The sequence below is a fragment of the Mirounga leonina genome, unplaced genomic scaffold (genome assembly GCF_011800145.1).
Source record: "Mirounga leonina isolate KUSES-001 unplaced genomic scaffold, KU_Mleo_1.0 Mir_376, whole genome shotgun sequence".
Lineage (NCBI taxonomy): Eukaryota > Metazoa > Chordata > Mammalia > Carnivora > Phocidae > Mirounga > Mirounga leonina.
In genome coordinates, this window is record NW_023270718.1 from 1,067,371 (window position 1) to 1,093,190 (window position 25,820).

General features: G+C 43.8%; 1 protein-coding gene across 4 annotated transcripts; it reads left to right on the forward strand.

Annotated features, from left to right (window-relative positions):
* The first annotated feature begins 114 nt into the window (after positions 1–114).
* On the forward strand, positions 115–25,033 carry ZNF45 (zinc finger protein 45). 4 transcript variants are annotated; one of them, XM_034986691.1, is made up of 9 exons: positions 115–621; positions 1,137–1,350; positions 3,462–3,533; positions 11,787–11,944; positions 12,036–12,104; positions 13,611–13,669; positions 17,559–17,685; positions 19,121–19,216; positions 22,503–25,033. In XM_034986691.1, the coding sequence occupies exons 6-9, from the start codon at positions 13,655–13,657 to the stop codon at positions 24,329–24,331; spliced, it is 2,067 nt and encodes a 688-aa protein (XP_034842582.1). In that variant the 5' UTR covers positions 115–621; positions 1,137–1,350; positions 3,462–3,533; positions 11,787–11,944; positions 12,036–12,104; positions 13,611–13,654; the 3' UTR covers positions 24,332–25,033. The 4 variants fall into 4 exon arrangements, with proteins under 4 accessions (XP_034842582.1, XP_034842583.1, XP_034842585.1 ...); XM_034986692.1 differs by lacking the exon at positions 3,462–3,533; XM_034986693.1 differs by lacking the exon at positions 115–621 and having other exon boundaries at positions 664–1,350; positions 3,462–3,529.
* Positions 25,034–25,820: the final 787 nt, after the last annotated feature.

The following is a 25,820-nucleotide window of genomic DNA, read 5'->3' on the forward strand; positions in this document are numbered from 1 at the left end:
AGGTGAATCCAGGCCCATGTAATAAAGAAGGCTTGTTCAGTGCAGCTCAGCGTGTCCCTTTTATGATCTGTATTTTTACCTAACACAAAGCAGCCTTTCTAATTATTTCCCTTTTGTTTTTCCAATTTCCAACTATGTCACGTATGAAAGGGAGCAGTGAGGACAAAAGGCAAGCCTAGTTCCACAGCACCCCAAGGCTTATTTAGACTCCACCTGCTAATTCAAAAGAGAAATTTCAGGTAGGCGGGAAGCTCAGGCCTGCAGAGGATTCTGGGATGTGTAGTCCAGACGCTTTCTGGGCTCGGGGCACTTCCGCTCCAGGAGAGCGCAAAACTATTTGCTCCGCTTGAGAAGTGGGAGAGTATAATACAGTGCTCTGCGTGTTCGGAGGCATTTCGGCTACCGGAGGGCAAGAATGCGAAGCCCTCTCCTTTCGTGGACTCCGGGAAATCGGATTCAGGCAGTTGGTGTGGGAGCGGACTTTTCCTCCTCACGCGGGGGAGGGGCAGCGGCTCGGGTTCCTCTCGGGAATGCTGGGAAATGTAGTCCAGGAGCCCCGCGTAGTTGGCGGTATTTCCGCTGCGGGAGGTTAAGATCGCGGCCTTCGTTTCTCTCTGGGAGGTGAGTGATTCCCCAGAACCCCGCGACCTCTTTTAAGTTTTTGACCCGGTTGTGGGATCAGCCGCGCCGGGCGCTGGGCCTCAGGGAGGAAAAGCCTCGGCCAGTGGCAGAGAGCGAGGTTGAGGGACGGGGGCGGCCGCTTGCCTGCCCCTCGCCGGAGCCTCTGCGTTTGGAGCAGTTGGCGGGTGTCCGGCTTGGAGGCGGACGCGGCTCCGCAGGGTTCGAGGGCCTCCGCGCTCCCCGCTGCCCAGCTCGCCTTCCCCTCCCCTTCCACACGCTCTGTCACCGCCTAGAACTTAATCTTTCTGTGCCTCAGTTTCCTTTGCTGGCAACGGGGATATTACCTACCTTATACATTGGTCTTGAGAATTCATGGTGTGTATAGTACAAGTGAAATGTTCGGAGCAGTTCGGACGTGTGGCAAGGTGTTAGCTGTGAATATAAACACTAATAGTCAGAAAAGTTGCCTCTCCGGAAGCTCTTCCAAGTGCTACTGGCTCTTCTTACCAATGCAGGAAAGGAGGCTGTGCCCGGACTACTTCTGACTCGTTTTTTAGAAAGAGAGCGTCACCCACAAGTATCTTCCGCGGTTTTTCCGGGGCCACAGACAAGATTGTAGTATCTCCGCCTCCTTTCCGCTGTCCTGACTTTTGAAAGAAGGCTCCTTGGCAGCAGAGCCCCACTGTGACCGTACTTCGCTTTCGTCTTCTTTTTCTGCGGTGGTAGAAGGTATTTCATTCATTAGCAACCGTTAAATAATTGGGAAAATATGTAGAACATGTACAGGACGTGAGTGGTAGTCATAATGGTTACACCTTGAGTGCTAAGCGTCGTCCTGAGGGCTTTATAAAAAGTAACACAGAGGGCGCCTGGGTGGCTCAGTTGGTTGAGCAACTGCCTTCGGCTCAGGTCGTGATCCTGGAGTCCCTGGGTCGAGTCCCGCATCGGGCTCCCTGCTCGGCGGGGAGTCTGCTTCTCCCTCTGACCCTCCTCCCTCTCATGCTCTCTGTCTCCCATTCTCTCTCTCAGATAAATAAATAAAAAATCTTAAAAAAAAAAAAAAAAGTAACACAGATAGTCTTCACAAAGCCCTATGAGGTGAATACTGTTACTGCCTCTATTTTACAGATGAGGAAACGGAGGCAGAGGAGCCTGTTACTTATCCTGTGTCACACTGCTAGTGGGTGAGGTGGATTTGAATCCAGGGTGTGTGGCTGTTCTTGGTCCCGAAGTTGAAAGTCCCCAAATTGGAATTAGGAAACAAAATAGAAAAATAAGCTATATAAATATTTAACCATAGGAAACTGGCTGCAGAGAAGTCATTTGGGATCAAGTTATGGAAGTAGGTTGGAATTTTATTGTCGAGTATTTTGAAAGCAGGATTTATGAATCTGGACTTCTTTATAAAATTTTGGAAGCTTTCTCATTTAATTTTATTTCAGACAGTATTTATAATTCATGTTCTCATTATGGAAGATATGCACACTCATAGTAGAGAATTCAGAAAATATATAAAGAAAAGCATTAAGAATAACTCCTAATACTAGAATATAGACAGTTTTTTTGGACATCTTAGTGCATTTCTGTTTAGCAGTTTTTAAATGTGTATTTATTTATTTTATGAAATTGTTATCCCAGTATTCATAGTTACTCCCTTAACTCTTTGCTATGGAAGTTTCCAAGCATACCCAAAATATAATGTAATGAACTCCTATGTAACAATCACCCTAATTCAATCCTTCCTAATTTTGTTGCTTCTCTGCTTTCCATGCACATATTTTTTTCTCCTTGAGTATTTTTTTTTAAATATTTATTTATTTGACAGAGAGAGACACAGCGGGAGAGGGAACACAAGCAGGGGGAGTGGAAGAGGGAGAAGCAGGCTTCCTGCCGAGCAGGGAGCCCGATGCGGGGCTCGATCCCAGGACCCTGGGATCATGACCTGAGCCAAAGGTAGATGCTTAACCGACTGAGCCACGCAGGCGCCCCCTACTTGAGTATTTTAAAAGATTTTATTTATTTGAGAGAGAGCAGGAGAAGGAGCAGAGGGAGAGAGAGAGAATCTCCAGCAGAGCCTGACTCAGGACTTGATCCCAGGACCCTGAGATCATGACTTGAGCAGAAACCAAGAGTCAGACACTTAACTGACTGAGCCACCCAGGCACCCCTCTCGTTGAGTATTTTAAAGCAAACCCGGATGTTGAGTCGGTGGGACTGAAAAACTAAAGTATCACACATTGTTTATATGTGAAGACCAATGGAAGGGAGGCACCAGGACTGGTGCAACAAAATACCTTAGACTGGGTGGCTTAAGCAACAGAAATTTATTTTGTCACAGTTCTGGAGCTAGAAGTCATAGATCAGGGTGTTGGCAGGTTTAGTTTCTTCTGAGGCCTCTCTCCTCGTCTTATAGATGGCTGCCTTCTTGCTGTGTCCTCACATGGCCTTTACTCTGTGCAAATCCTTCTCCTGTCCCTTTGTGTGTCTAGATTTCCTCTTACTAGGAGAGTAGTCAGATTGGCTTAGGGCCCACCCTAAAGAACTCATTTTAAGTTAATCACCTCTTTAAATGCCCTATCTCCAAATATAATCACATTCTGAGGAACTGGGGTTTAGAACTTCAACATAAGAGTTTTAGGGGGTCAAAATTCAGTCCATCACAGAGATATTGACAGCAACTCTAAGGTTTTCACTCTTGGCACCGAGGAGAATGTTACTTATAGGAGAAAGTTAGAGGGAGTTGCAGTTAGGAAAGATGATGGGTTGTCTTTGCTCCTTTGAGGTTGCTCTTGCCACTGGCATATAGCTTTGATTTCTTTTCTCTCTCTTGCTGGCTGCAGGGACCACTGTTTCCTGGACCTCAGAGTGCCTAGCAGCAACCTAGAGGTTGGCAGAGAAGAGTTATTCAGTGAGTAAGTGTGACTCATGTAGCTATCCAAAGGGAAGCCCTAGCCTGGGATTAGGAAACAAAATAGGTAATCTATATTCACATTCCTTGTCTTTGATCTCACTTGTGGTGGGCTGCGGAATACCACCAGCTTTTTCAGAGTATTCAGAAGTTGATGTACCGTTATGTACAGTATGTCACGGTCTAAAACAAATTTCCTTAGAAACAAGTGGATGCTAATGTTTTTCTTTTTTTTAAGATTTTATTTATTTGACAGAAAGAGAGAGAGAACAAGCAGGGGGAATAGCAGAGGGACAGGGAGAAGCAGGCTCCACGCTGAGCAGGGAGCCCAACGCAGGGCTTGATCCCAGGACCCTGGGATCATGACCCAAGCCGAAGGTAGACGCTTAGCAGACTGAGCCAGCCAGGTGCCCCTAATGTTTCATTTTTTGCTTATTGCGCAGAGATCATAATGGGTATGATTAGAATAGCTAACTTGTTGGGCACTTCTAACAACTTGGAGAAGTTCCAATGCTTTGCATGTACTAATTCACTTACTTTTCATAACAATGCTATTATTATTCGCCTTTTAAAAATGAAGAGACAGGCAGAGACTATTGAATAAATGACCTGTTGCACAGTCAGCAGAGGGCAGGACAGGATCAAACTTGAGCAGCTAGGTTTAAAACCTAGCTCTAGCACTCTCTGACTGGATAACCTTGGGCAAAGTATTTAACTGCTCTGTGCCTCTGTTTTCTTACCTGTCCAAATAGGGTTCTCGGTATGCACCTCCTAAAGTTTTTGTGAATATTAAAAGAGATATGCTATGTAAAATGCTTGAAATAGCACCCGGCACGTTGTAAACCCTCAACATATTACAGATTAAAGTTGTCTTTTTCCTACTATAGGTGGCTATGCAACATGAAAAATGCAGCAAGTTATCGAAAGGGCAAAAGGGGATTTTAAGGTATTCTTTTTTTCACCTGCCTGCCGTTTTCACTACTTCAGTTCTGTCATTCAGTTGAACAAAAATGAAGAGTTTCTGTAAAAGCCATTGGTTAAGCTTATAACTAACACTAATTTGCTGTCTTTTGAACCCAGAGAGTCCCTGGGGGATGGTTATTTGGTCTCTGTTGCTTTAAAAAGGTTCAAGTCGTCACTATCCAATATGGTAGCCGTCAGGTACGTGTGATAGATAACTGAGCACTTGAAATATGGCCAGTGCTAATTGGGATGTGCTGTAAGTGTAAGACACACAATGGATTTCAAAGACTAGTATGAAAAAAAGGAATGTAAAATGTCTCAGTAATTCTTATGTTGATTGCAGGTTGAATGGTAATATTTTGGATATATTGGGTTAAATAAAATATAGTGTTAAGATTGAGCTCACTTGCTGCTTCTTACATTCTTACATTTTTTAATGTGGCTACTAGAAACGCTTCAATTACACTATGGAACTTGCATTATATTTCTGTTGGATGGCACTGGTCTTAATGGAAGCTCTGTGTTCACTCCCTGGATTTGCCTCCAGGGACATTCACAAGTCACTCTTGCGCCTGAGGCCTCCAGAGGCATCTTACAATGGAGAGAAGCAGGAAGTTGGGAATTAGGAGGCCTGAGTGCCAGGTCTAACCCTGCCCTTGACTTTCTGGGTGTCCTTCAGCAGTTCAGATAACTCCTTGAGAGGCAGAATAGAATAACACAGTGGTTCTCAAATTTGGGTCATACCAAAATCACTTTAGGGAACTTGGTAAAAAATGGAGAGACTATAAAGACCTAGGAGTTTTACTATATCAATGAGCCTGGCCTTTTGTGTTCTTTATTAGCTTTCTGGGTGATTCTGAGGCTGTTCTGATCACCTCCTACTCACCCTGTGTAGGAAGGAGAATCCTTGTTCTTAGTAGTGTGAGGTGGCTGAATGCAGGACACCTGTCACTGGACAGGGTGTGATTGGCAGCAGCTTACCCACAGCCCGTGGGAGGAGGACACTACATGCCATGCAGGGCCGTGTGGGGGTTGCACCCAGGAATAGACTAAACCAGCAGGGACTATGGTAGGTGGGTTTTATAGGGACAAGAAAGTACAGTGACCCTTGTCTCCCGAAAGAAGATGTGATTAACTTGTCTGAATAATTTCACAGGCTGGCAGGGAGGTAAAGCCTGTTAGGTTGAGGACTGAGTGGGGTGCAGCTGGTCCAGTTGGTAGGGTGAATTTTGTCGGGTCTTAAGTTACAAAGGTGATCAAGTGGCAACATGGAGAGGTTCACGCCATTGAGAAAGAAGGTTTTTAACACTTAATGGTTCCCCCAGAATCGAGAGGCATAGCCTGCTATACAGGACCACATGAAGCCTATCACATGCAGGGTTGGGAAGCAGAGAGAGGAACTGGGGTATGCCTTTATGACTAGAGTGGCAGGAAGTAACTAGGTGGAGACACCTGTATTGGGTCCTGGTGAAAAGAGGCAGGTTGGGGTCAGTGGTCAGGGGAATTATGACTCTTGAGTGCTCTCAGGAAGCTGGCTTTGGTTGACAGACTGGCTTTGTGATTGAGCAGACTCATGGAGAGGTTGGAATAACAGATGTCAAAGAGCCAGTAATTGAATCGAAAACCCTGGTTCATATGCAGAGGAAGTAGCTGGGTGGGGAGCCTTTCAACCCCAGGGTCAAGGCCGTATCTGGAGAGAGCAGAGGAACTCATGGCTAGGCCTTTGGGCCTGTGTGGCTCAACCATGTTCAGGCAGCATGTAGAATTTCAGGCCTTACAATAATGATGAGCACAAGAGTTGACAACCACTGAGTATAGGACAAGGTCTTGGGCCTGGGCGCCATATTGCCTAGGTTCATTAGTGCCTGGTGTAGTGTCCTGACTGGACAAAGAGATTGTGGCCAGGGGCAGCGGGAGGGGTGTAGAAATGCACATGTCAGCCACCCACCTCCACAGACCTGATTTCATTAGTTGTGGTTGAGGTCTGAGCCCCGCCCCCCTTTTTTTTTAAAGTTCCCTTGTGAGTCTAATGTGCTGTCCAAGTTGAGAACTACGGTCCTAGTAGATAAGGCTCTGGGTGAAAATCTTGACTTTTCTATTGGCCACTGGTTGATCATGAACCGAGCTACTTCTCTGTGCTCCATTTTCTTTACCTGTAAAATGGGGATGATTGTTGTCTCAGTCTCTAGACTTGTGAAGATCAAGTAAGATAGCACATGTACAACATTCATGGAAATGGTGCCATGGTAGGTACTAAGTCAGTTGTTACAATTGTCAGCTGCTGAACTATTAATGGAAGTATTTTCTGAATGGCCTGGGTTTCTTGTGGGTAAAATTAGGTGCTTAGAGTTGCTCTTGGTATTCTTGCTGATCCTAACAAATGGATTCTAATACCATTTTTAGAACCAGAGATAAAGAGAAGATCGCAATGTATTTACTTTCTCTAACTTCTTTGTTCTGTTGTGGGTAGAAGAGTTGAAGGTGAAAACCTCAAGTCTTTAGTCCATCTGAGAATACCTGGAGAGTTGTTTTGACTGATGCTACTCACATAGTGACCCAGAAACCAACAGCGTCAGCATCATCTGGGATATTGTTAAAAATGTAGATTCTTAGTCTCCATCCTTGATGTTCTGATTTAGAATTTCTGGGGGTGAGACACAGGTGTCTGTACCTTTCCAGGGTCCCCAGTTGATTCATGGAACATTAAAATTTGAGAAGCACTGGTAGAACAGACTTGTGGCTTTTTAACAAAAAATACTTTCTGTTTCTCTCTGGCTGAATTCCACATCCTTCCAATACCAGATATCTGCATGACGTGCTCTCCCTTGGTTCAGGTCTCTGGTCAAATGTGGGAGAAGCCTCCATGACAAAAACTTATTCTGCAACAGCCACTCCTTCCATTTCTTCTTATCTCTTTACCCTGCCTTATTGTTCTTCCTTTCTTTCTTTCTTTTTTTTTTAGAGAGAGAGCGAGCTCAGGAGCGGAGGGGCAGAGGGAAAGGGAGAGAGAGAAACCCAGGCAGGCTCTACGCCCAGTGCAGAGCCCAACATGGGGCTTGATCTCATGACCCTGAGATCATGAGCTGAAATCAGGAGTCGGATGTTTAACCGACTGAGCCACCCAGGTGCCCTGACCCTGCCTTCTTGTTCCTGAAAGTACCTCTCACTGTATTATCTGTTTGCTATTGTCCTTGTCCCCGTTATAGTATCAGCCGCATGAGATCATGGTCCTAGCTGCTTCATTCACTGCCGTGTCTTTCGTGTCTCGGATCCTTGGCTGGCATATAGAGTAGGCTCCCAATAATTACATGTTGAGCAAATGATTCAGGAGTTAAACAATAAAGCTCTGATCTGTATCTGTCAGCTGTTCATTACAGCAGTCATTCTGCAGGTCTTTGCTGATTCCTACCAAGTGCTCACAGAAAGTGTCTTCTTTTGTCTTGCTGCTTTTTAAATTTTTTTCTTTTTCACTACATTTTTGCCATTTTAATTACAATATGTCTTGGTGTGGATCTGCTTTTGTTGATTTTGTTGGGGGTTCTCTGTGCTTCCTAGATCTAGATATCTGTTTCCTTCCCAGATTAGGGAAGTTTTCAGCTACTATTTCTCAAGATAACTTTTCTGCCCCCTTTTCTCTCTTCTTCTTCTGGGATCCCTATACTATGATTGTTACTATGTTTGATGGAGTCACTGAATTCCCTGTCTGTTCTTGTTTTGCAGAATTCTTTTTTTCTCTCTTTTGTCCAGCTTGATTACTTTCCATTACTGTGTCTTCTAGGTCATTAATTCATTTCCCTGCTTCGAGCCTGCTGTTCATTCCATTGAGTGTGTTTCTCATTTTGTTTATTGAGCCCTTTATCTCTGTTGTTATTTTATTTCTGTGTTAATGGCCTTACTGATGTCCTCCACTCTTTTCTCAGGTCCAGTGAGTATCTTTGTGGCCATTACTTTAAATTCCCAACCAGGCATGTTAGTTAGATCTATTTCACTGAGATCTCTGGCCGTGGCCTTGTCCTGTTCTCTCATTTGGGACAAATTCGTCCGTCTTCTCATTTTGTCTAAGTCTGTGCCTGCTTCTCTGTGTTTGGAAAGTCAGCAACATCTCCTTTTCTGACGGTAATGGCCTTGTGAAGAGGTCCTGTGGTGTCCTGCCGTGTAGTGTCCTCTGTTCCCCAGCGCGTGGTGCTTCAGGGAGTGTCTCCTGTGTGTGCTGTGTGTGCTCTGCTTGGTGTCAGCAGGTGTCAGTGCCTCACTGGTTCCTACAGGTGGCTCTGTGTATGCTGAGGGGCGGGGGAGGGCAATGGCTATGGCAATGGCTCTTTCCGAGCCCATGGCTACGGGGATTCGTTTTCCCCCTGTGCTCCCTGTGTGTTAATCTGTCTCTCACACTTCTCCACAGCCATGGCTCCCTCTTCCCCACTGAGGCCACGCTCTGTTTCTCTCCGAAACCGAATCTCCACACTTCCTCCTGACCTCATCGGGGGGGGGGGTCTCTTCCCTACCTTTACTTGTGGAGTTTGCACTGTTTGACGGGTTGTGTTCAGGTTGATTTCTGGGGTATTTAGGATGATTTCATAGTTATCCAGTTGTATTTGTGGGAGGAGGCGAGCTTAGGGTCCTCCTACTCTTGCCACTATCTTCCCCTGTCTCCAAGAAGGAAGTGATTCTTGATGTCACCCTCCTAACAGTCCTCTCTGACCCCAGCCACTTCCCCCTCAAATCTCTCTGCTGAGAGAGTAATCTGTTTCCAAGACAAAAGGGATCTTCTTGCCCTCCCTTCCTCAAGGCCTTTGCTGCTTTCCTGTTGACTTGCAGATAAAACTGGGACTCACGTCACCATAGGTTGAATCCTGCCCACCTGCTTATCTTTTGCTGCCTCTTATTTGTATTCACTCCCATCATGGCATTTATTCTCTTGAGGTTTTCCTGTGATTCTGCTTCTCTTGGGCTAGTAGAACTCAGTCATCCCCCACAGTTCAGCAAAAGCCATGTTTATGTAGAACCTGCTCTGTGGGCCTTGGGGGACCCAGAGGACGACCCTGTACCCTACTCTGCCAGGTAGCAATGTGTAATCACCAGACTGTGAGCAAGTTGGGACTGGGTAATTGTAGCTCTCTTTTTTAAATTTTATTTATTTATTTGAGAGAGAGAGCATGAGAGAGCATGAACAGGGTGAGGGGCAGAGAGGGAGTGTGTTTCACAAAATGAGAAACACACTCAATGGAATGAACAGCAGGCTCGAAGAAGCAGGGAAATGAATTAATGACCTAGAAGACACAGTAATGGAAAGTAATCAAGCTGGACAAAAGAGAGAAAAAAAGAATTCTGCAAAACAAGAACAGACAATTCAGTGAGCAGGGAGCCTGATGCAGGGCTTGATCCCAGGACCCTGGGATCATGACCTGAGCCGAAGGCAGACACTTAACCTACTGAGCCACCCAGGCGCCCCAATTGTATCTCTCTTAGTGAGTTTTCCATAAGTGTTCAATGAATTAATAAACTCATTTATTTAATGAAGAATTTATAAATTAGCCTGTCTAATGCTAATTATGTAGGCAGTGAGCTAGTTGTTATTCTGATTATTTTGATGGATACATTGTGTGGATTTTGTAACAGGAGTCCATGCAGGCACTGACTTTGAAAAGCAGAAATCACCTTCCTAAAATGGTAGTTTTAAAAATCCAGAGGCTCCTCTCTCTCTTCTCCTCCCTCTGCCCCTCCACCCGCTCATGCTCTCTCCAAGTAAAATCTTTAAAAAAGAAAAGGGGGCACCTGGGTGGCTCAGTCGGTTAAGTGTCCAGTTCTTGATTATGGCTCAGGTCATGATCTTGGGGTCCTGGGATTGAGCCCTGCATTGGGCTTGGCGTGTAGTCTGCTTGGGATTCTCTCTCTCCCTCTCCCTCTGTACCTCCTCCCACTTGTGCTATCTCTCTCTAAAATAAATAAATAAAATCTTAGAAAAAAAAATCCAGAGGCTCTTTTCCTCCCAAAGATGACCTTGATCTTGCAGATATTGTGAAAGACTTGGAGAAAAAACTTGGAAATAAAACCCCTGCTCTCCAAATCCTTCCAATTGGGATCAGCCTCAAAATTTTACAATTCAGGGGTGCCTGGTGGCTCAGTCGGTTAACTGTCCAACTCTTAATTTCTGCTCAGGTCATGATCTCAGGGTTGTGAGGTGAATCCCACGTCAAGCTCCATGCTGAGTGTGGAGCCTGCTTAAGATTCTCTCCCTCTCTCTTCCTCCCTCTCAAAAGAAAATTTTTTTTTACAACTCAAGGAAATCTTAGACCAACTAGTCTGCTCTTTGCGTATGCCTCTGCCTGTCTCCCTGATGGTATGTTCATTCATCAAGACATTGACACTGACTGCTGAGTGTCTCCTGAGCAGTTTCTGTTACAAGCACTGTTTCAGGTGCTTGAGATATAAAGCTGAGTAGGTATTAATTACAAGATCGGTTTACCAGTTATCCCCTTTCCCCCAGAGGTGACGGAAAGTTCTCCCTGCAGAACACTCTTACTGAGCAGAAGTTGTTGGACAAACAGAGTCAGAACAAAGTGAATCACAGATCCCAAAAGCGTATTTCTTCCAAGATTGGGAAGTTTTCCATTGCCCTTTTCCATACTAGGGTTCTTGTATCTGAAGATGGAGGAATAACTAATAGTAATTAACTAATAAGTAATACATTAACCAACAGTTAACCATCTCTTAACCTGAGTATTGTATGTTCAGTTTCCACCCTCCTCAGAATCAGAATCCTACTGAGAGCGATAAGGAAAACTTGTATTCAGGCCACCAGTGTGGTTGGGTGGGTTGTTCACTGCCCAGGGGCGCTCAGCTGGAAGGGGCTTGGTCTCGGGAATCTAACCCACGCTCTGCATGCAGCTGCCCCGAGGGAGGGGTTCCTTGGCTGTTCCATGTAAAGCAGCCATACAAGAAACTTGTATTGAATGTTTAAGCCGCAAGACGCTGTTCCGAATGTCTGACGTATAGTCACTTAGACCCACTACCCTTCCCCTGAGGTTGGTAATATTATTGTTGACATTATTATTATCTCCAATTTTAGCTTGGGCTTTGAGACACAAAGTGATAGCAAGTTGGGGATGCAGTATTCACATACTGGTGGTCTGATTCTAGAGCCTACACCCTTCACTGCGCTGTTCTCTTCTCCCTCAAGCACATCCTTTGGCTTCAGAGTCCTCTCCCTGTTTCCGTGTCTGTCATCCCTAGCTCTCAGCTCTCGTTTCTCTTCCTGTGAGACCTTGGAGTCCCATGTGCGTATTTTTGTCTTCAGAAGTAGCAGAGAGGCAAGATCTAGAATACCAGTTCTGGTGTGAGCTGGAGTCCAGTTCCGCCCGTGTGTCTTGACCTCATCAAGCCTCAGCTTCCTCGTCTGTTAAATAGAAGCCACAGTCCTCATCATCACTGATTGAGAACTTCCTAAAATGCCAGGTACAGTGCCAGGGGAATTGCATGGATTAACTCATTTATTCCCGCACAATAATCCTCTGATTGAAATTCCATTTTTATCTCCTTGTTATAGCTGAGGACGGGCACAGAGGTGTAGGCGATTGGACCGAAGTCACACTAGTGTGACAGAGCTTCGTCACAGGTACGTAGGCGGTACCTTCACGAAACTGTGTGCCAGGTGCTTCATAAGGTCCCCAACATGTGCTTGGTGCTCAGTTAACGCCACCCATGCTGTTTTTGTTGTTTTTAATAATTTGCTACGATTATTGTACCTCGTTAGTTTGAATGACATAATGACAAGGGCTACCTAGCTTATGGGTAAATAAATCTTGCAGTCACAGGTTTTTATTAATTTTTCTTCATCTTCATGATGGAGTCTTTTCAAGGCCCTGCTGTTAACCAGAGTAAATTTGGCAAGGTCTCATATCTTTAAAAAAACAGTCATCTGTAAAAAAAAAAAAAAAACAAAATAAAAAAGCCCACAGTTTCCCATATAGTCAAATTCACAGAGAGAAAGTAGAGTAGTGGTTACTAGGGGCCGAGGGGCGGGCTGGTGGGGAGCTGTTGTTTTATGGGTACAAGAGTTTTAGTTGAGGATGGTGAAAAAGTTCTGGAGATGGGTGGTGGTGATGATTGCACAGCAGTAGGAATGCACTTAAACTGTATGCTTAAAAATGGTTAAAAGGGTAAAATTTTTTTTTAAAGATTTTATTTATTTGACAGAGAGATAATGAGAGCAGGAACACAATGGGGGAGTGGGAGAGGGAGAAGCAGGCTTCCTGCCAATCAGGCCCAATGTGGGGGCTCGATCCCAGGACCCTGGGATCACAACCCGAGCTGAAGGCAGACGCTTAACGACTGAGCCACCCAGGTGCCCCTAAAAGGGTAAATTTTATGTTATTTTATGTTATGTCATTTTACACAGGAAAACAAGTCATCCATGTAATCTCACACCTTATTGCAAAGACATCCCATTAAGTATGACAGACCATGAGAGAATAATATATTTCAGAGGTTAAAGGGGATTTTCATATGACAGAGCGACATCCTCTAAAGGCTCCGTTGATAGAAACCATTTATGAGGACAGGTTTTACATTAGTGAGTATTACCTGCTCTTCTACAGCTACTAAGAAATAAGATACCCTGAAAGTGTTCCATGTGCTTGCACCTGCTGATTTAATTCTTAAAACAATCCTATGAAATAGGCACTGTTAATCCCTCCATTTTTACAGATTAAAGAATTGAGGCACAGAGACATTAATAATTTGTCAGAGATTTCACAGCTGATAAGTATCAGTACCATAGACCTAAAACATTTGGCCCCAGCGATTACTCTCTCAACCTGGGTGCTTTACTCTCGATGTCCACGCTCCCTAGAACCAGATTCATACCCTAAAAGCTATAAGGAGAACTTGTGTTAGGGGCACCGTGTGTAGTTGAGCAGGTTGTTCATTGTGCAGGGGCTCTCGGCTGAAGGAGTCAGTGGTCTCAGGAATCCAGCTCACACTCTGCTCATCAAGCCCCCTGAGGAAAGGACACCATTTCTATTTGATGTAAAGCGTGAAATATGGGTAGTGATGTTAGCCATATGGGTTAAGGACAGTCTTGGCCAGACTCTGATGGCTTTTTTTTCTCCTTCCCCTTTTGTGCCTTCTCAGGACTCAGCCCTTTCTTAGAAGGACGAGGACAAAATGACCAAGTTCAAGGTGAGTTGGGCTTCCTTTCTAGATTTTAAACCATTGTCTCATTTCTCAGTGATTAAATGCTTTCTTGAAACAAACAGAATAGCAGGCATTTCAAAACCTCTTCTGTGCCAGAGGATCACTGCTTTTTATTTTAGTGTAGTTTAATTTTTGTTGTTTTAATTTACCCTTTTATAATTTCACAAATAAAATAGAAAAGTCAATAGCAGTGAACCCCCCCCACTTTACTACTATTTTCCTTATAAAAACTGTTTCATTTCCCCATGTTTTTTTCCTCATACGCATTCATAACTGTATATTTGTAATAGTTACATAGTTAAAATTTTCAAATTATGCCTTTTTTTTTTTTAAGATTTTATTTATTTATTTGATAGAAAGACACAGCGAGAGAGGGGACCCACAAGCAGGGGGAGTGGGAGAGGGAGAAGCAGGCTTCCCGCAGAGCAGGGAGCCTAATGTGGGGCTCGATCCCAGGACCCCGGGATCATGACCTGAGCTGAAGGCAGACGCTTAACGACTGAGCCACCCAGGTACCCCTCAAATTATGCCTTTTCTAATTAATTGATATTATATTCCCTACATTTTTAATGGCTGCATCATATTTCCTTAAATTGATGTACTCTGTGTTTGTCTCACAACTTTTGCCCCATTCATGGACATTTAGGTAGTTTAGAATTTTTTTTTTTTTAAAGATTTTATTTATTTTTTAACAGAGAAACAGCGAGAGAGGGAACACAAGCAGGGAGAGTGGGAGAGGGAGAAGCAGGCTTCCCGCCGAGCAGGGAGCCCGATGTGGGACTCGATCCCAGGACTCTGGGATCATGACCTGAGCTGAAGGCAGACGCTTAACAACTGAGCCACCCAGGCGCCCTAGAATTTTTTTTTTTAAGATTTTATTTATTTGAGAGAGAACGAGCAGGGAGAGGGACAGAGAGAAGGAGAAGCAGGCTCCCTGCTGAGCAGGGAGCCCAGCATGGGCTCGATCCCAGGACCCTGGAATCATGACCTGAGCCGAAGGCAGACACTTAACCAACTGAGCCACCCAGGCGTCCCTAGAATTTTTATTATGTTAAAGAACACTGTTGTGATGAGCACCGGGTATTATATGGAAGTGTTGAACCACTAAACCGTACCCCTGAAACTAATATTACACTGTATGTTAACTAACTGGAATTTAAATAAAAGCTTAAAAAAAAAAGTAAGACCAGGAAAGTGAAATTATAATAAATTCTGATTTTGATATACTTAAAAAAAAAAAAGAATATTGCACTAACAGTTTTCCTAACATAACCACTTTCCTCAAAAAGGAATTTGGAGGAGTTTGCTCTTCTTTGTTCTTAATGTTTCAGGAATCTAAATTGAAAAAGTGTACTTGATAGGCAGTACCTTGGGGATTTTGTACATAGAACACTCTGATGTGGCCTAGTGCAGCCGGCTATAACTGATGCATCACACAGAGAAAGTATTCTTCCATATTTTCCCATAAGAAAACTAGATTCCTTTTTTTTTTTAAGATTTATTTAGGGCGCCTGGGTGGCTCACATGGTTAAGCGTCTGCCTTCGGCTCAGGTCAAGATCCCAGGGTCCTGGGATCGAGTCCCGCATTGGGCTCCCTGCTCCTTGGGAGCCTGCTTCTCCCTCTGCCTCTCTCTCTCTCTCTCTCTCTCTGTCTCTCATGAATAAATAAATAAAATCTTAAAAAAAAAAAAATTTATTTATTTATTTTAGAGAGAAAATGAGCTGGAGGGGCAGAGGGAGAGGAAAAGAGAATCTCAAGCAGACTCTACGCTGAGCAGGGAGCCCGACAAGGGGCTAGATCTCATGACTGTGAGATCACCACGAGCTGAAATGAAGAGTCGGATGCTTAACCAACTGCGCCACCCGGGCACCCCCAAAGCTAGATTCTTTCTAACCTGTGTCTGAGTCCTATCATGTGCATGTGTTATTTACTGATTTATATGTGTATATTTTAAATATTTGAGAGAGAGAACAATAGGGAGAGAGCGAGAGAGCCAGCATGAGGGGCAGAGGGAGAGGGAGAAGTAGACTCCCCACCGAGCAGGGAGCCTGATGCGGGGCTCCATCCCAGGACCCTGAGATCATGACTTAAGCTGAAGGCAGACGCTTAACCAACGAAGCCACCCAGGCACCCTGATTTTATATTTTTTGTTTACATATTGATTTATTTTTATCAAAGTAATAGTGTTCTTAAATTTAAAAGTCTAGTAGTAAAGGAAGACCTACTGATGCTTTTCTTACTGCATTTAGTTTCCGACCAACCTTAAGAGGCAGTACTTGGTCGCCTCTGCATGTTAATTCCAAAGAAACAGGATTGTAGAATTTTAGAAAACTCTTTAGGTTCACACAGGAAACCAAAGGTCCAACTGATCCAAAAAGACTCCTAGGAGTTTTACTTGGATAAAGAGGGAGGCAAGGGAAAATAATTCTTCTCGGGGCCTTAGCCCTTTCTGTGTGTGCTTAGTTGCTGTCGTTCATAGAAGACACCACATATAATACTGCCTCTTCTTGGTCACTCTTTGGTGGCTCCTTCTTTAGGATCTCTGTTGCTCATTCAGGGCACCTGGACGTGCAGGGCTCCCGCAACGAAAACACAGTTTCCATATGAAAAAGTTGAGATTGTACTGTACACCAGCGATCCTTTTTTTTTTTTTTTTTTTTAAGATTTTATTTATTTATTTGAGAGAGAATGAGAGAAAGCACATGAGAGGGGGGAGGATCAGAGGGAGAAGCAGACTCCCCGCCGAGCAGGGAGCCCGATGCGGGACTCGATCCCGGGACTCCAGGATCATGACCTGAGCCGAAGGCAGTCGCTTAACCGACTGAGCCACCCAGGCGCCCTACACCAGCGATTCTTAATCACGGGTAATTTTTGCCCCCAAGCAATGTCTGGAAACATTTCTGGTGTCAAAACTTGAGGGAGGCTTCAGCATCTGGTGCATAGAAGCCAGGGCTGCTGCTAAACATCCTACATTGCAGGGGACAGCCTCCCCCCCCAACAGTTATCTGGCCCAAAATGTGAGTGGTGTCAGGGTTGAGAAACCATGCTGTACACAAAGCTATACAAGAACAATAGCAAAATGTGGGTGATGATACTTATGTATGTTTTAAAAAAAAAAGAAAAAGAAAAGAAAGCTTGAAGTCTCTAATAGAAATTTTACAGAGTGATAAAATAAAACCCAATTGGAATATGAGCAAAGAACATTGACTGGCAAGGTACTAAAGAAGAAATAAAGATAACCAGTAAATATATGAAAATGTGATAGTTTAATTACCAAATAAGTATAAAATGAAAAGTAAGTTGTTTTTTACTGATCAGATTACATAGGACTTAAAAACATTGGTTATATTCAGTGTTGTGTGTGGTGTGGAGAATCAGGGCTACTTATATTCTCTCAGGGGAGGGGTGAAATACAGAAAAAGTTGAAAAGGAAACCTGCCATCCTACATAGTAATTTTGAAGTGGCATATCCTCGATATTACAATTTTTCCTTCTTAGAACTTATTCTAAGAAAATAATTAAGACAGGAGGCTAATATTTATTTAAAAGTTGTTCTTGGGCGCCTGGGTGGCTCAGTTGGTTGAGCGACGGCCTTCGGCTCAGGTCATGATCCTGGAGTCCCAGGATCGAGTCCCGCATTGGGCTCCCTGCTCGGCAGGGAGTCTGCTTCTCCCTTTGACCCTCCCCCCTCTCATGCTCTCTCTCTCTCTCTCTCATTCTTTTTCTCTCAAATAAATAAAAAATCTTAAAAATTGACTTTGGTCTCTTAGAATCTGAAGCTACTTTGTACACATCCCTTCCAGTTTTCTCAGTGCTCTTTCTCCCAGCAGCCACTGGGCTCAAGATTGAGGTTGTGTGTGCTTGGTGTTGTAGGAGGCTGTGACGTTCAAGGACGTGGCAGTGGTCTTCACGGAGGAGGAGCTGGGGCTGCTGGACCCTGCCCAGAGGAAGCTGTACGGAGACGTGATGCTGGAGAACTTCAGGAACCTGCTCTCTGTAGGTGAGCACAGGCGCCCTGTGGACTTCAGCCCCCTGCAGTGTTTATTGTATCCTTGGATGTGTGGAGCTTTGGAGCTCTTGTACTGGATGGCATTTTTCTGGTCTTTTGCCTCTGGTCAAAATATGTTTTGTAAATGAGCCGTAAATTGACTCGATGACTGCTGTGTATACATTTTTGGCCTTTCTCAAGTTGTGGTCATCTCTGATTAGTGGGTCATGACACACATTTAGGGCATTGTACCAGCGTTTGTTTGTTTGTTTGTTTTTTTATTTTATTTTTTTTAAGATTTTATTTATTTGTGAGAGAGAGAATGAGAGACAGAGAGCATGAGAGGGAGGAGGGTCAGAGGGAGAAGCAGACTCCCTGCTGAGCAGGGAGCCTGATGTGGGACTCGATCCCGGGACTCCAGGATCATGACCTAAGCCGAAGGCAGTCGCTTAACCAACTGAGCCACCCAGGCGCCCTTGTTTGTTTTTTTTGAGAGAGAGAGAGAGTGCACGTGTGCATGTGCAAATGAGGAAAGAGGCAGAGGGAGAGGGAATGAGAGAATCCCAAGCAGGCTCCATGCTGCCTGATGCAGGCCTCAGTCTCACGACCCTGAGATCATGACCCAACCCAAAATCAAGAGTAGGATGCTTAATTGATTGAGCTACCCAGGCGCCCCTGGTACCAGCATATTTTATTTATTTTTTTAAAATTTTTTAAAAATATATTTATTTGTCAGAGAGAGAGAACACAAGCAGGGGAAACAGCAGGCAGAGGGAGAAGCAGGCTCCCCGCTGAGCAAAAAGTCCAATATGGGACTCGATCCCAGGACTCTGGGATCATGACCTGAGCCGAAGGCAGATGTTTAACTGATTGAGCCACCCAGGCGCCCCGGTACCAGCATTTTTAGTGAAATAAAATAGGATAGAAAATAATCAGAGCCGGGGCGCCTGGGTGGCTCAGTCATTAAGCATCTGCCTTCGGCTCAGGTCATGATCCCAGGGTCCTGGGATTGAGCCCCGCATCAGGCTCCCTGCTCCGCGGGAAGCCTGCTTCTCCCTCTCCCACTACCCTATTTGTGTTCCTGCTCTCGCTCTCTCTCTGTCAAATAAATAAATAAATAATCTAAAAAAAATAAAATACAGTAACCAGAGCCTTTGGCAATAACTGCACATTGCAGCAAAAACTACAGCCTGTTGCTGAAAATCGTGTGAGAAATGGTGGAAAGAGTCTGAAGAAAACAGACCTTTTTTCCCAGTAATTTACACTGAATGCCTACATATCCTGGATTTTTGCATCAAACGTAGTCTTCTGATGGGTCATAATTAACAGTTTGGAAATCACTAATTTTGATGTCCTACAGATGATATGGCGAGAACCACATATTTAGTAGTTTAGTAATTTTAGTAAGTTTTAGTAATTCTAAATGTTTGTCCTTGCCTTTTGACAGGGCATCAACCCTTCACCCCAGATGTAATACTCCAGTTTGAGAGAGAAGAAAAGCTTCGGATGATAAAGACAGCAACCCAGGGCCACTGTGCCTCAGGTGAAAGCCTTGCGGCTGAGTCGGCCATGCTTCCTGTCCGCCCCCACAGCAGTGCCTCGCCTCTGAATTCTGCAGCAGTTTCTCACGTTCTCCCTCCCCTCCTTTGCTCTTTTACAGTCGTTCTCCACTCGAAGTGATTCTTCTGTATGTCTGTCAACTCCTGTCCTCTGCTTGAATCTCTGGTAGCTTCTTATCTGATTGAGAGTAAAAGCCAAGTACTTAAAGTGGCTTTTGGTGCCCCAGCTGCCTGCTCCTTGCTCTTCCCCCATCCTTCCGCACATGTGACCTATCACTTGCCCCCATGTCAGTCTGTCCCGTCCAGTTTTGCCACTCTGCTCTGCCACCCATGGCCCTGCCTCATCACCCTCTCTCTATTTGTTCTTCCTTCTGTCAGGAGTGCCCTTTCTCTCTGTCATCCTCTTGGCCCTTCCCTTCCTTCACGTAGGTCTCTTCTCAAATCATAATATCATAAGAAAGACCTCCCATGACCACCCTGTTCATGACCCCTTCTTGTTTCCCCATTCTCCTTTCCCTTTTCACCTGTCCGATTTGGTGTCTAGGCATTCATCACCACTCACCATATTAACATATTTTTGTTTATCTCACTGTATTCCTGCTAGAATATAATTATCAGGAGGGAAGAAATTCTGTTTTCTTTATTGCTATATCTTCAGTGTATAAACAGACTTGGCAGAGGACAGATGCGCTATAAATACTTGTTGGATGAATGAATGAGATAATAATGGTTTACATGGACTTTTTTTCATTAGTTGTGGACATACTAAATGGGTGATAAACAGAAATGTGTGATGAAGGCATAGTCCAGAACAGCAACCCCTATCCATGATTATCTAATCTAATCCTAATTTATCAGGTGCTTTTTTGGATACAAGTAGATATGTATCCGTTAAACCACATCTAGAGGTGCCTGGATGGCTCAGTCGGTTAAGCATCCAACTCCTGATTTCGGCTCAGGTCATGACCTTAGGGTTGTGAGATAGAGCCCAACATCAGACTCCTCCCTGAGCTTGGAGCCTACTCAAGATTTTCCCTCTTGCTCTGCCCTACCCCCCCCCACTGGCTCTCTCGAGCATTCTCTCTCTCTCTTAAAAAAAAAAAACAATCCCCCACATTTAATGAAAGCTTGACTTTGCACTTGCAACCAAGTTGAACATCCTTTTCCCTCTGTGGCTTTTCTGCAGTCTTTAGTAGTGAATCATATGGTCTTGGTGAAGAACGACTTTTTAGAATGAAGATTCTGATGGCCACTTTTTTAGGCAGGTCTCCTGTTAAAGAAAATAAATACACTTTATCAAGAAAGAAAAATTCTCAGGTAATAATTGGCTTTCCTGTTAGTCTTTCCCTTCGAAGATTTTCCTCATGGCAGCCACCCACCTCTTCCAAAGAGTTACAGAAAACAGTGTCACCTACCGTCATCTGTGTGTGTGTGTATGGTTCTAGCAAGTATTTTATCCAGAGAAACCTTTACTTCCAAAGCACCTCTAATATTGTCCTGTTAATGCTTGTCATAAGCCACTAAATTTATTTCAGACTCATGGAGTCCCAGCCTGTAACTTGGAAAACTGGTGTTGTCCATACAAGAACATGTTTCTGTATCCATCAGTTTGACAGCCTGCTTTCAGAGACATTATTCCTGAGGCTCTAAATATTGACTCCTATGTGAAAAAGAAAAAATTTTACACAGGAAGAGTACAAAAATTTCAGAAGTAATCCATCCTAGGCCCCATGGCTACTTTTATGTCTTATTTTTTTTTTCCCTTTTTTCCTTTCAAGTGATTCTTGCCATGATTTTGTGATCAGCATAATTTTCTTATCAGCAACATCCACTTAGGTTAGCCCAACATCTGGGGAAGCCTTTCAACTTCCCAGCAAAATTGCTGTTTCCAGTCCCTTACCTATTCTAGATAACTTACTTGGAAAAGCTCTTTTACTCTTGTAACATAGTTTAAACTCTCACAAGGAAGTCAAACGGGGACTTACTTATCCTTTCAACATGTATTTATTGGACACTGTCACACAGTGTTTTGGGAGCGGTGATAAAGCAGTGAATGATATAAATGCTTGGCCTTGTGGATACTGCATTCAGGTGGGAGAAGACATAAAACAAAAAGATAAATGACATAAACATATATAGTTTGTTAGATGTAATACGTGCTGTGTGAAAACAAAACAGGGTAAGACGAATGCCAGGCAGATGGCCAGGAGTGTCGAGGGATAGGGAGAATTTACTGCTGGATATTGGATGGGAAAAGAGGTCTCACTGATAAGGTTTTTTTTGAAGAGGGGTCTGAAAAGAAGTAGGTAGCAAGCTGTGGAACAGAGTTCCAAGGAGAACGTAACTCTTCCTGACCAGTATTGACTTTGAGAATCTGTACCATGCCCTGTTCATTTCCTCCTCACAAGTTCTTGCTTTGGTATAAAAGATTAGCTTCTGATTTGTCACTCTTTTTTTTTTCCCCCTGGAGGATATAGGAACTTTATTGCTATGAGTTTTTGATATGATGTATGGTACTGTAAACCTCTTCCCCCATTGCCGTCCTGAATATTTCCCAGCAGGAGGCGAAAGACCACTCTCTGCTTATACCCTGAACTTTAGGCACTTACTTGATAGGTTCTCCCAAACATGTCTTTCCAACCAACCCAGTGCTTCAGGGCTTATAACATGGAATAAACTTCCAGTGAAATCATTTCAAACAAAGGTTTTCAACATTGCCTGAGGACATCTTTTGATAATCTGTCTATAAGGGTCTTACTAGACATGTTGAGCCTTTGGTCAGATGTGTGTGCAATAGGCAGAATTACGTGGAAACTATTTATCAGACATATGCTATAGCAAAAACAAGGCTTTTAGTAAGGTGCGGCTTCATCTTTGTAAAGCCTCCCTAGGAACTATTTTTCTTGATCTACAGCCACCAAATTTCTAACCTGTTTCTCACGTGTAAAACTTAGTATGATTCTTTTTTATTTTATTTTATTTTATTTTATTTTATTTATTTAATTGACAGAGACACAGCAAGAGAGGGAACACAAGCAGGGGGAGTGGGAGAGGGAGAAGCAGGCTTCCTGCAAAGCAGGGAGCCCGATGCGGGGCTCGATCCCAGGACCCTGGGATCATGACCTGAGCAGAAGGCAGACGTGTAATGACTGAGCCACCCAGGCGCCCCTAAAACTTAGTATGATTCTAAATGGACCTAGGTTTATAGCCTTGACATCTCCAAACAAAGTGTTTATATGCCTCATCTCTAAATTCTCTTTATTCTTATAGGAGACAAGAATCTAAATGACCTGGAGACTCTTCAGGAAATTGGATTAAAGTACCTCCCACATGAAGAGCTGTTCTGCTCGCAAATCTGGCAACAGGTTACAAAGGAGTTAACCCAGTGCCAAGATTCCATGGTCAATATTCAAGGAACTGGCTCCCAGTTGGAAAAACGAGGTGATGCACTCTATAAAGATGAAGAGTTTGGTAAAGGCTTTACTCAGAGTTCACATCTTCAGGTTCACTACAGAGACCACACGGGAGGAAAACCCTACCAGGGGGAGGAACGTGAGAAAGGTTTCATTCAGCGCTGTCATCTTCAAACTAACCAGACAGCTCATGTAGGAGAGAAGCCCTATAAATGTGAAAAATGTGAAAACACTTTCCGTCGACTGTCAAGCCTTCAAGCCCATCAGAGGGTCCATGGCAGAGAGAAATCATACAAGTATGATACGTCATGTAAGGGTTTCAGACAGAGGTCATATCTTCGCCATCATCAGAGAGTTCCCCCTGGAGAGAATCCACACAAATTCGAGGAATGTGGGAGGAATGTTGGGAAAAGCTCACATTGTCAAGCTCCTCTGATAGTCCACACATTAGAGAAACCTTATAAATGTGAGGAGTGTGGGCTGAGCTTCAGTCAGAGCTCGTATCTTCAAGTGCACCAGAGAGTCCACATGGCAAAGAAACCTTATAGATGTGAAGAGTGTGGGAAGGGCTTCAGTTGGCGTTCGCGACTACAGGTTCATCAGCGAATCCACACTGGAGAGAAACCATACAAATGTGAGGCATGTGGCAAGGGCTTTAGTTACAGCTCGCACCTTAACATTCATTGTAGAATCCATACAGGAGAGAAACCCTATAAATGTGAAGAGTGTGGGAAAGGCTTCAGTGTAGGTTCACACCTTCAGGCCCATCAGGTAAGCCACACTGGAGAGAAACCTTACAAATGTGAGGAATGTGGGAAGGGCTTCTGTCGGGCCTCAAATCTTCTGGACCATCAGAGAGGCCACACTGGTGAGAAACCATATCAGTGTGATGCCTGTGGAAAGGGCTTCAGTCGTAGCTCAGATTTTAACATTCATTTCAGAGTCCATACAGGAGAGAAACCCTATAAATGTGAGGAATGTGGGAAAGGCTTCAGTCAGGCCTCAAATCTTCTGGCCCATCAAAGAGGCCACACTGGAGAAAAACCATACAAATGTGGTACATGTGGGAAGGGCTTCAGCCGGAGTTCAGATCTTAATGTTCATTGTAGAATCCACACCGGAGAGAAACCCTATAAATGCGAGAAGTGTGGTAAGGCCTTCAGCCAGTTCTCGAGCCTTCAGGTGCATCAAAGAGTCCACACGGGAGAGAAACCGTATCAGTGTGCAGAGTGTGGGAAGGGCTTCAGTGTGGGTTCACAGCTTCAAGCCCACCAGAGGTGCCATACTGGGGAGAAACCATACCAATGTGAGGAGTGTGGGAAAGGATTCTGTCGGGCGTCAAATTTTCTGGCTCATCGTGGAGTCCACACAGGAGAGAAGCCATACCGATGTGATGTGTGTGGTAAACGCTTCAGACAGAGATCCTATCTTCAAGCCCACCAGAGGGTCCACACCGGAGAGAAACCGTACAAATGTGAGGAGTGTGGTAAGGTCTTCAGTTGGAGCTCATACCTTCAAGCCCATCAGAGAGTTCACACTGGAGAAAAACCATATAAATGTGAGGAGTGTGGGAAGGGCTTCAGTTGGAGCTCAAGTCTTATAATTCATCAGCGAGTGCATGCTGACGATGAGGGTGATAAGGACTTGCCCTCCCCGGAGAATTCACACAGGAAAGAAGCTCCATAAAACTATATGTTTTAATACCTCAGATGGGTGCTGAAATAGTCTAATAATCAGACCTTTCCTAGAAGACAAAGCATTTATTTATAGAAGAGTCAGTATTTAGCCAGGGCTTGACATGTCACAGTGGTTGGGTGACCACACAGCAGAGAAGCCTCATGAGAATGGCGACATAAGGACTTCATTCAGAACCTTGACATTTAGCAAATACTACACAGAGGAGAGGCTTAGGAAGGATGAATCTGATCTGAAGTTAACCGAAGGGCTGAGATGGAAGTGCCAGAATCTCTTCCACTAGAATATAAACTCCAAGAGAGTAGGGATTTGTTGACTGCCAAATCTATTCAGTCTTCTCAGTGCCTCACACATGGTAGGTGTTCAGTAATGTTAAATGAGTGAAAGGGAGAACAGTCATATATGAAATTTTTATTCAGTTCTTCTCTAAAAATTTCTATGAAATGTACTTAGAAGAGGAATTCTGTAAGGCTTGGAGGACATTCAAGTTAAGACACATGGGCTCATTTTCCCAACCCTGCAGGTGCTGTGAACTAGTGTTTATCAACCTGCCAGTAGGTCCAAAATCACTTCAGTGGGTTGTGACCAGCATTTTTGTATTCTAATAGTTTATTGAGGTATAATTTGCATGCAGCAACATGCATAAATCTCAAGTTTACAGCTTTATGAATTTTGACAAATGTATACACTTATGTAATCATCACCAAAATCAATGTATACAATATTTCTATTAAACCAGAATGTTTCCTTGTGTACATTTCTCGTCATTCCCACCTCCAGTGGCAACAAGTATGATTGCTATACCTCACAGTTAAGTCTGTTCTTTGGTTCAATGTGTGTTCTCTTTTATGTCTGGATTCTCTTGATCAAATTATGATCATTTTAGTAGATTGAGAGAAAGTAAGATTGACAAAATTCAGTGTCCATTCGTGGTAAAAATTCCTCAGTGAGATGAAACGCATCTATGAAAATTCTACAAGCTAACATTCTTTGTAAAATTATTATTAAGGAATAGTTTGTATACAGTAAAATCGACTCTTTGATGTATCATTCTGTGTTTTGGTAAATGCTTTCTATTGTATTACCACCACCGTAATCAAGACGTTTAACACTTCCAAGACCCCCTGCCCTGAAATTCCTCGGACTTTTGTAGTCAACCACTCTCCCTGTCACCTCTCCCTGCCTTTGGCAGCCATCTACCTGTTTTCTGTCTGCATAGTTTACTTTTTCTGGAATGTCCTAAAATGGAGTCATACAGTATATAATCTTTCAAGTCTGACTTCTTTCACTTTATGCTTCTGAGATTCATCAATCCTGATGTGTAGAACAGTAGTCATTCCTTCTATTGCTGAGTGGTATTCTGGTGTATGGATGTATCATGTTTGGTTTATCCATTTATGAATTCAAGGATATTCGAGTTTCCAGTTAGTGATTATGAAGGAAACAGGGATAAATATTTGCAAAGAGGTCTGTGTGTCAA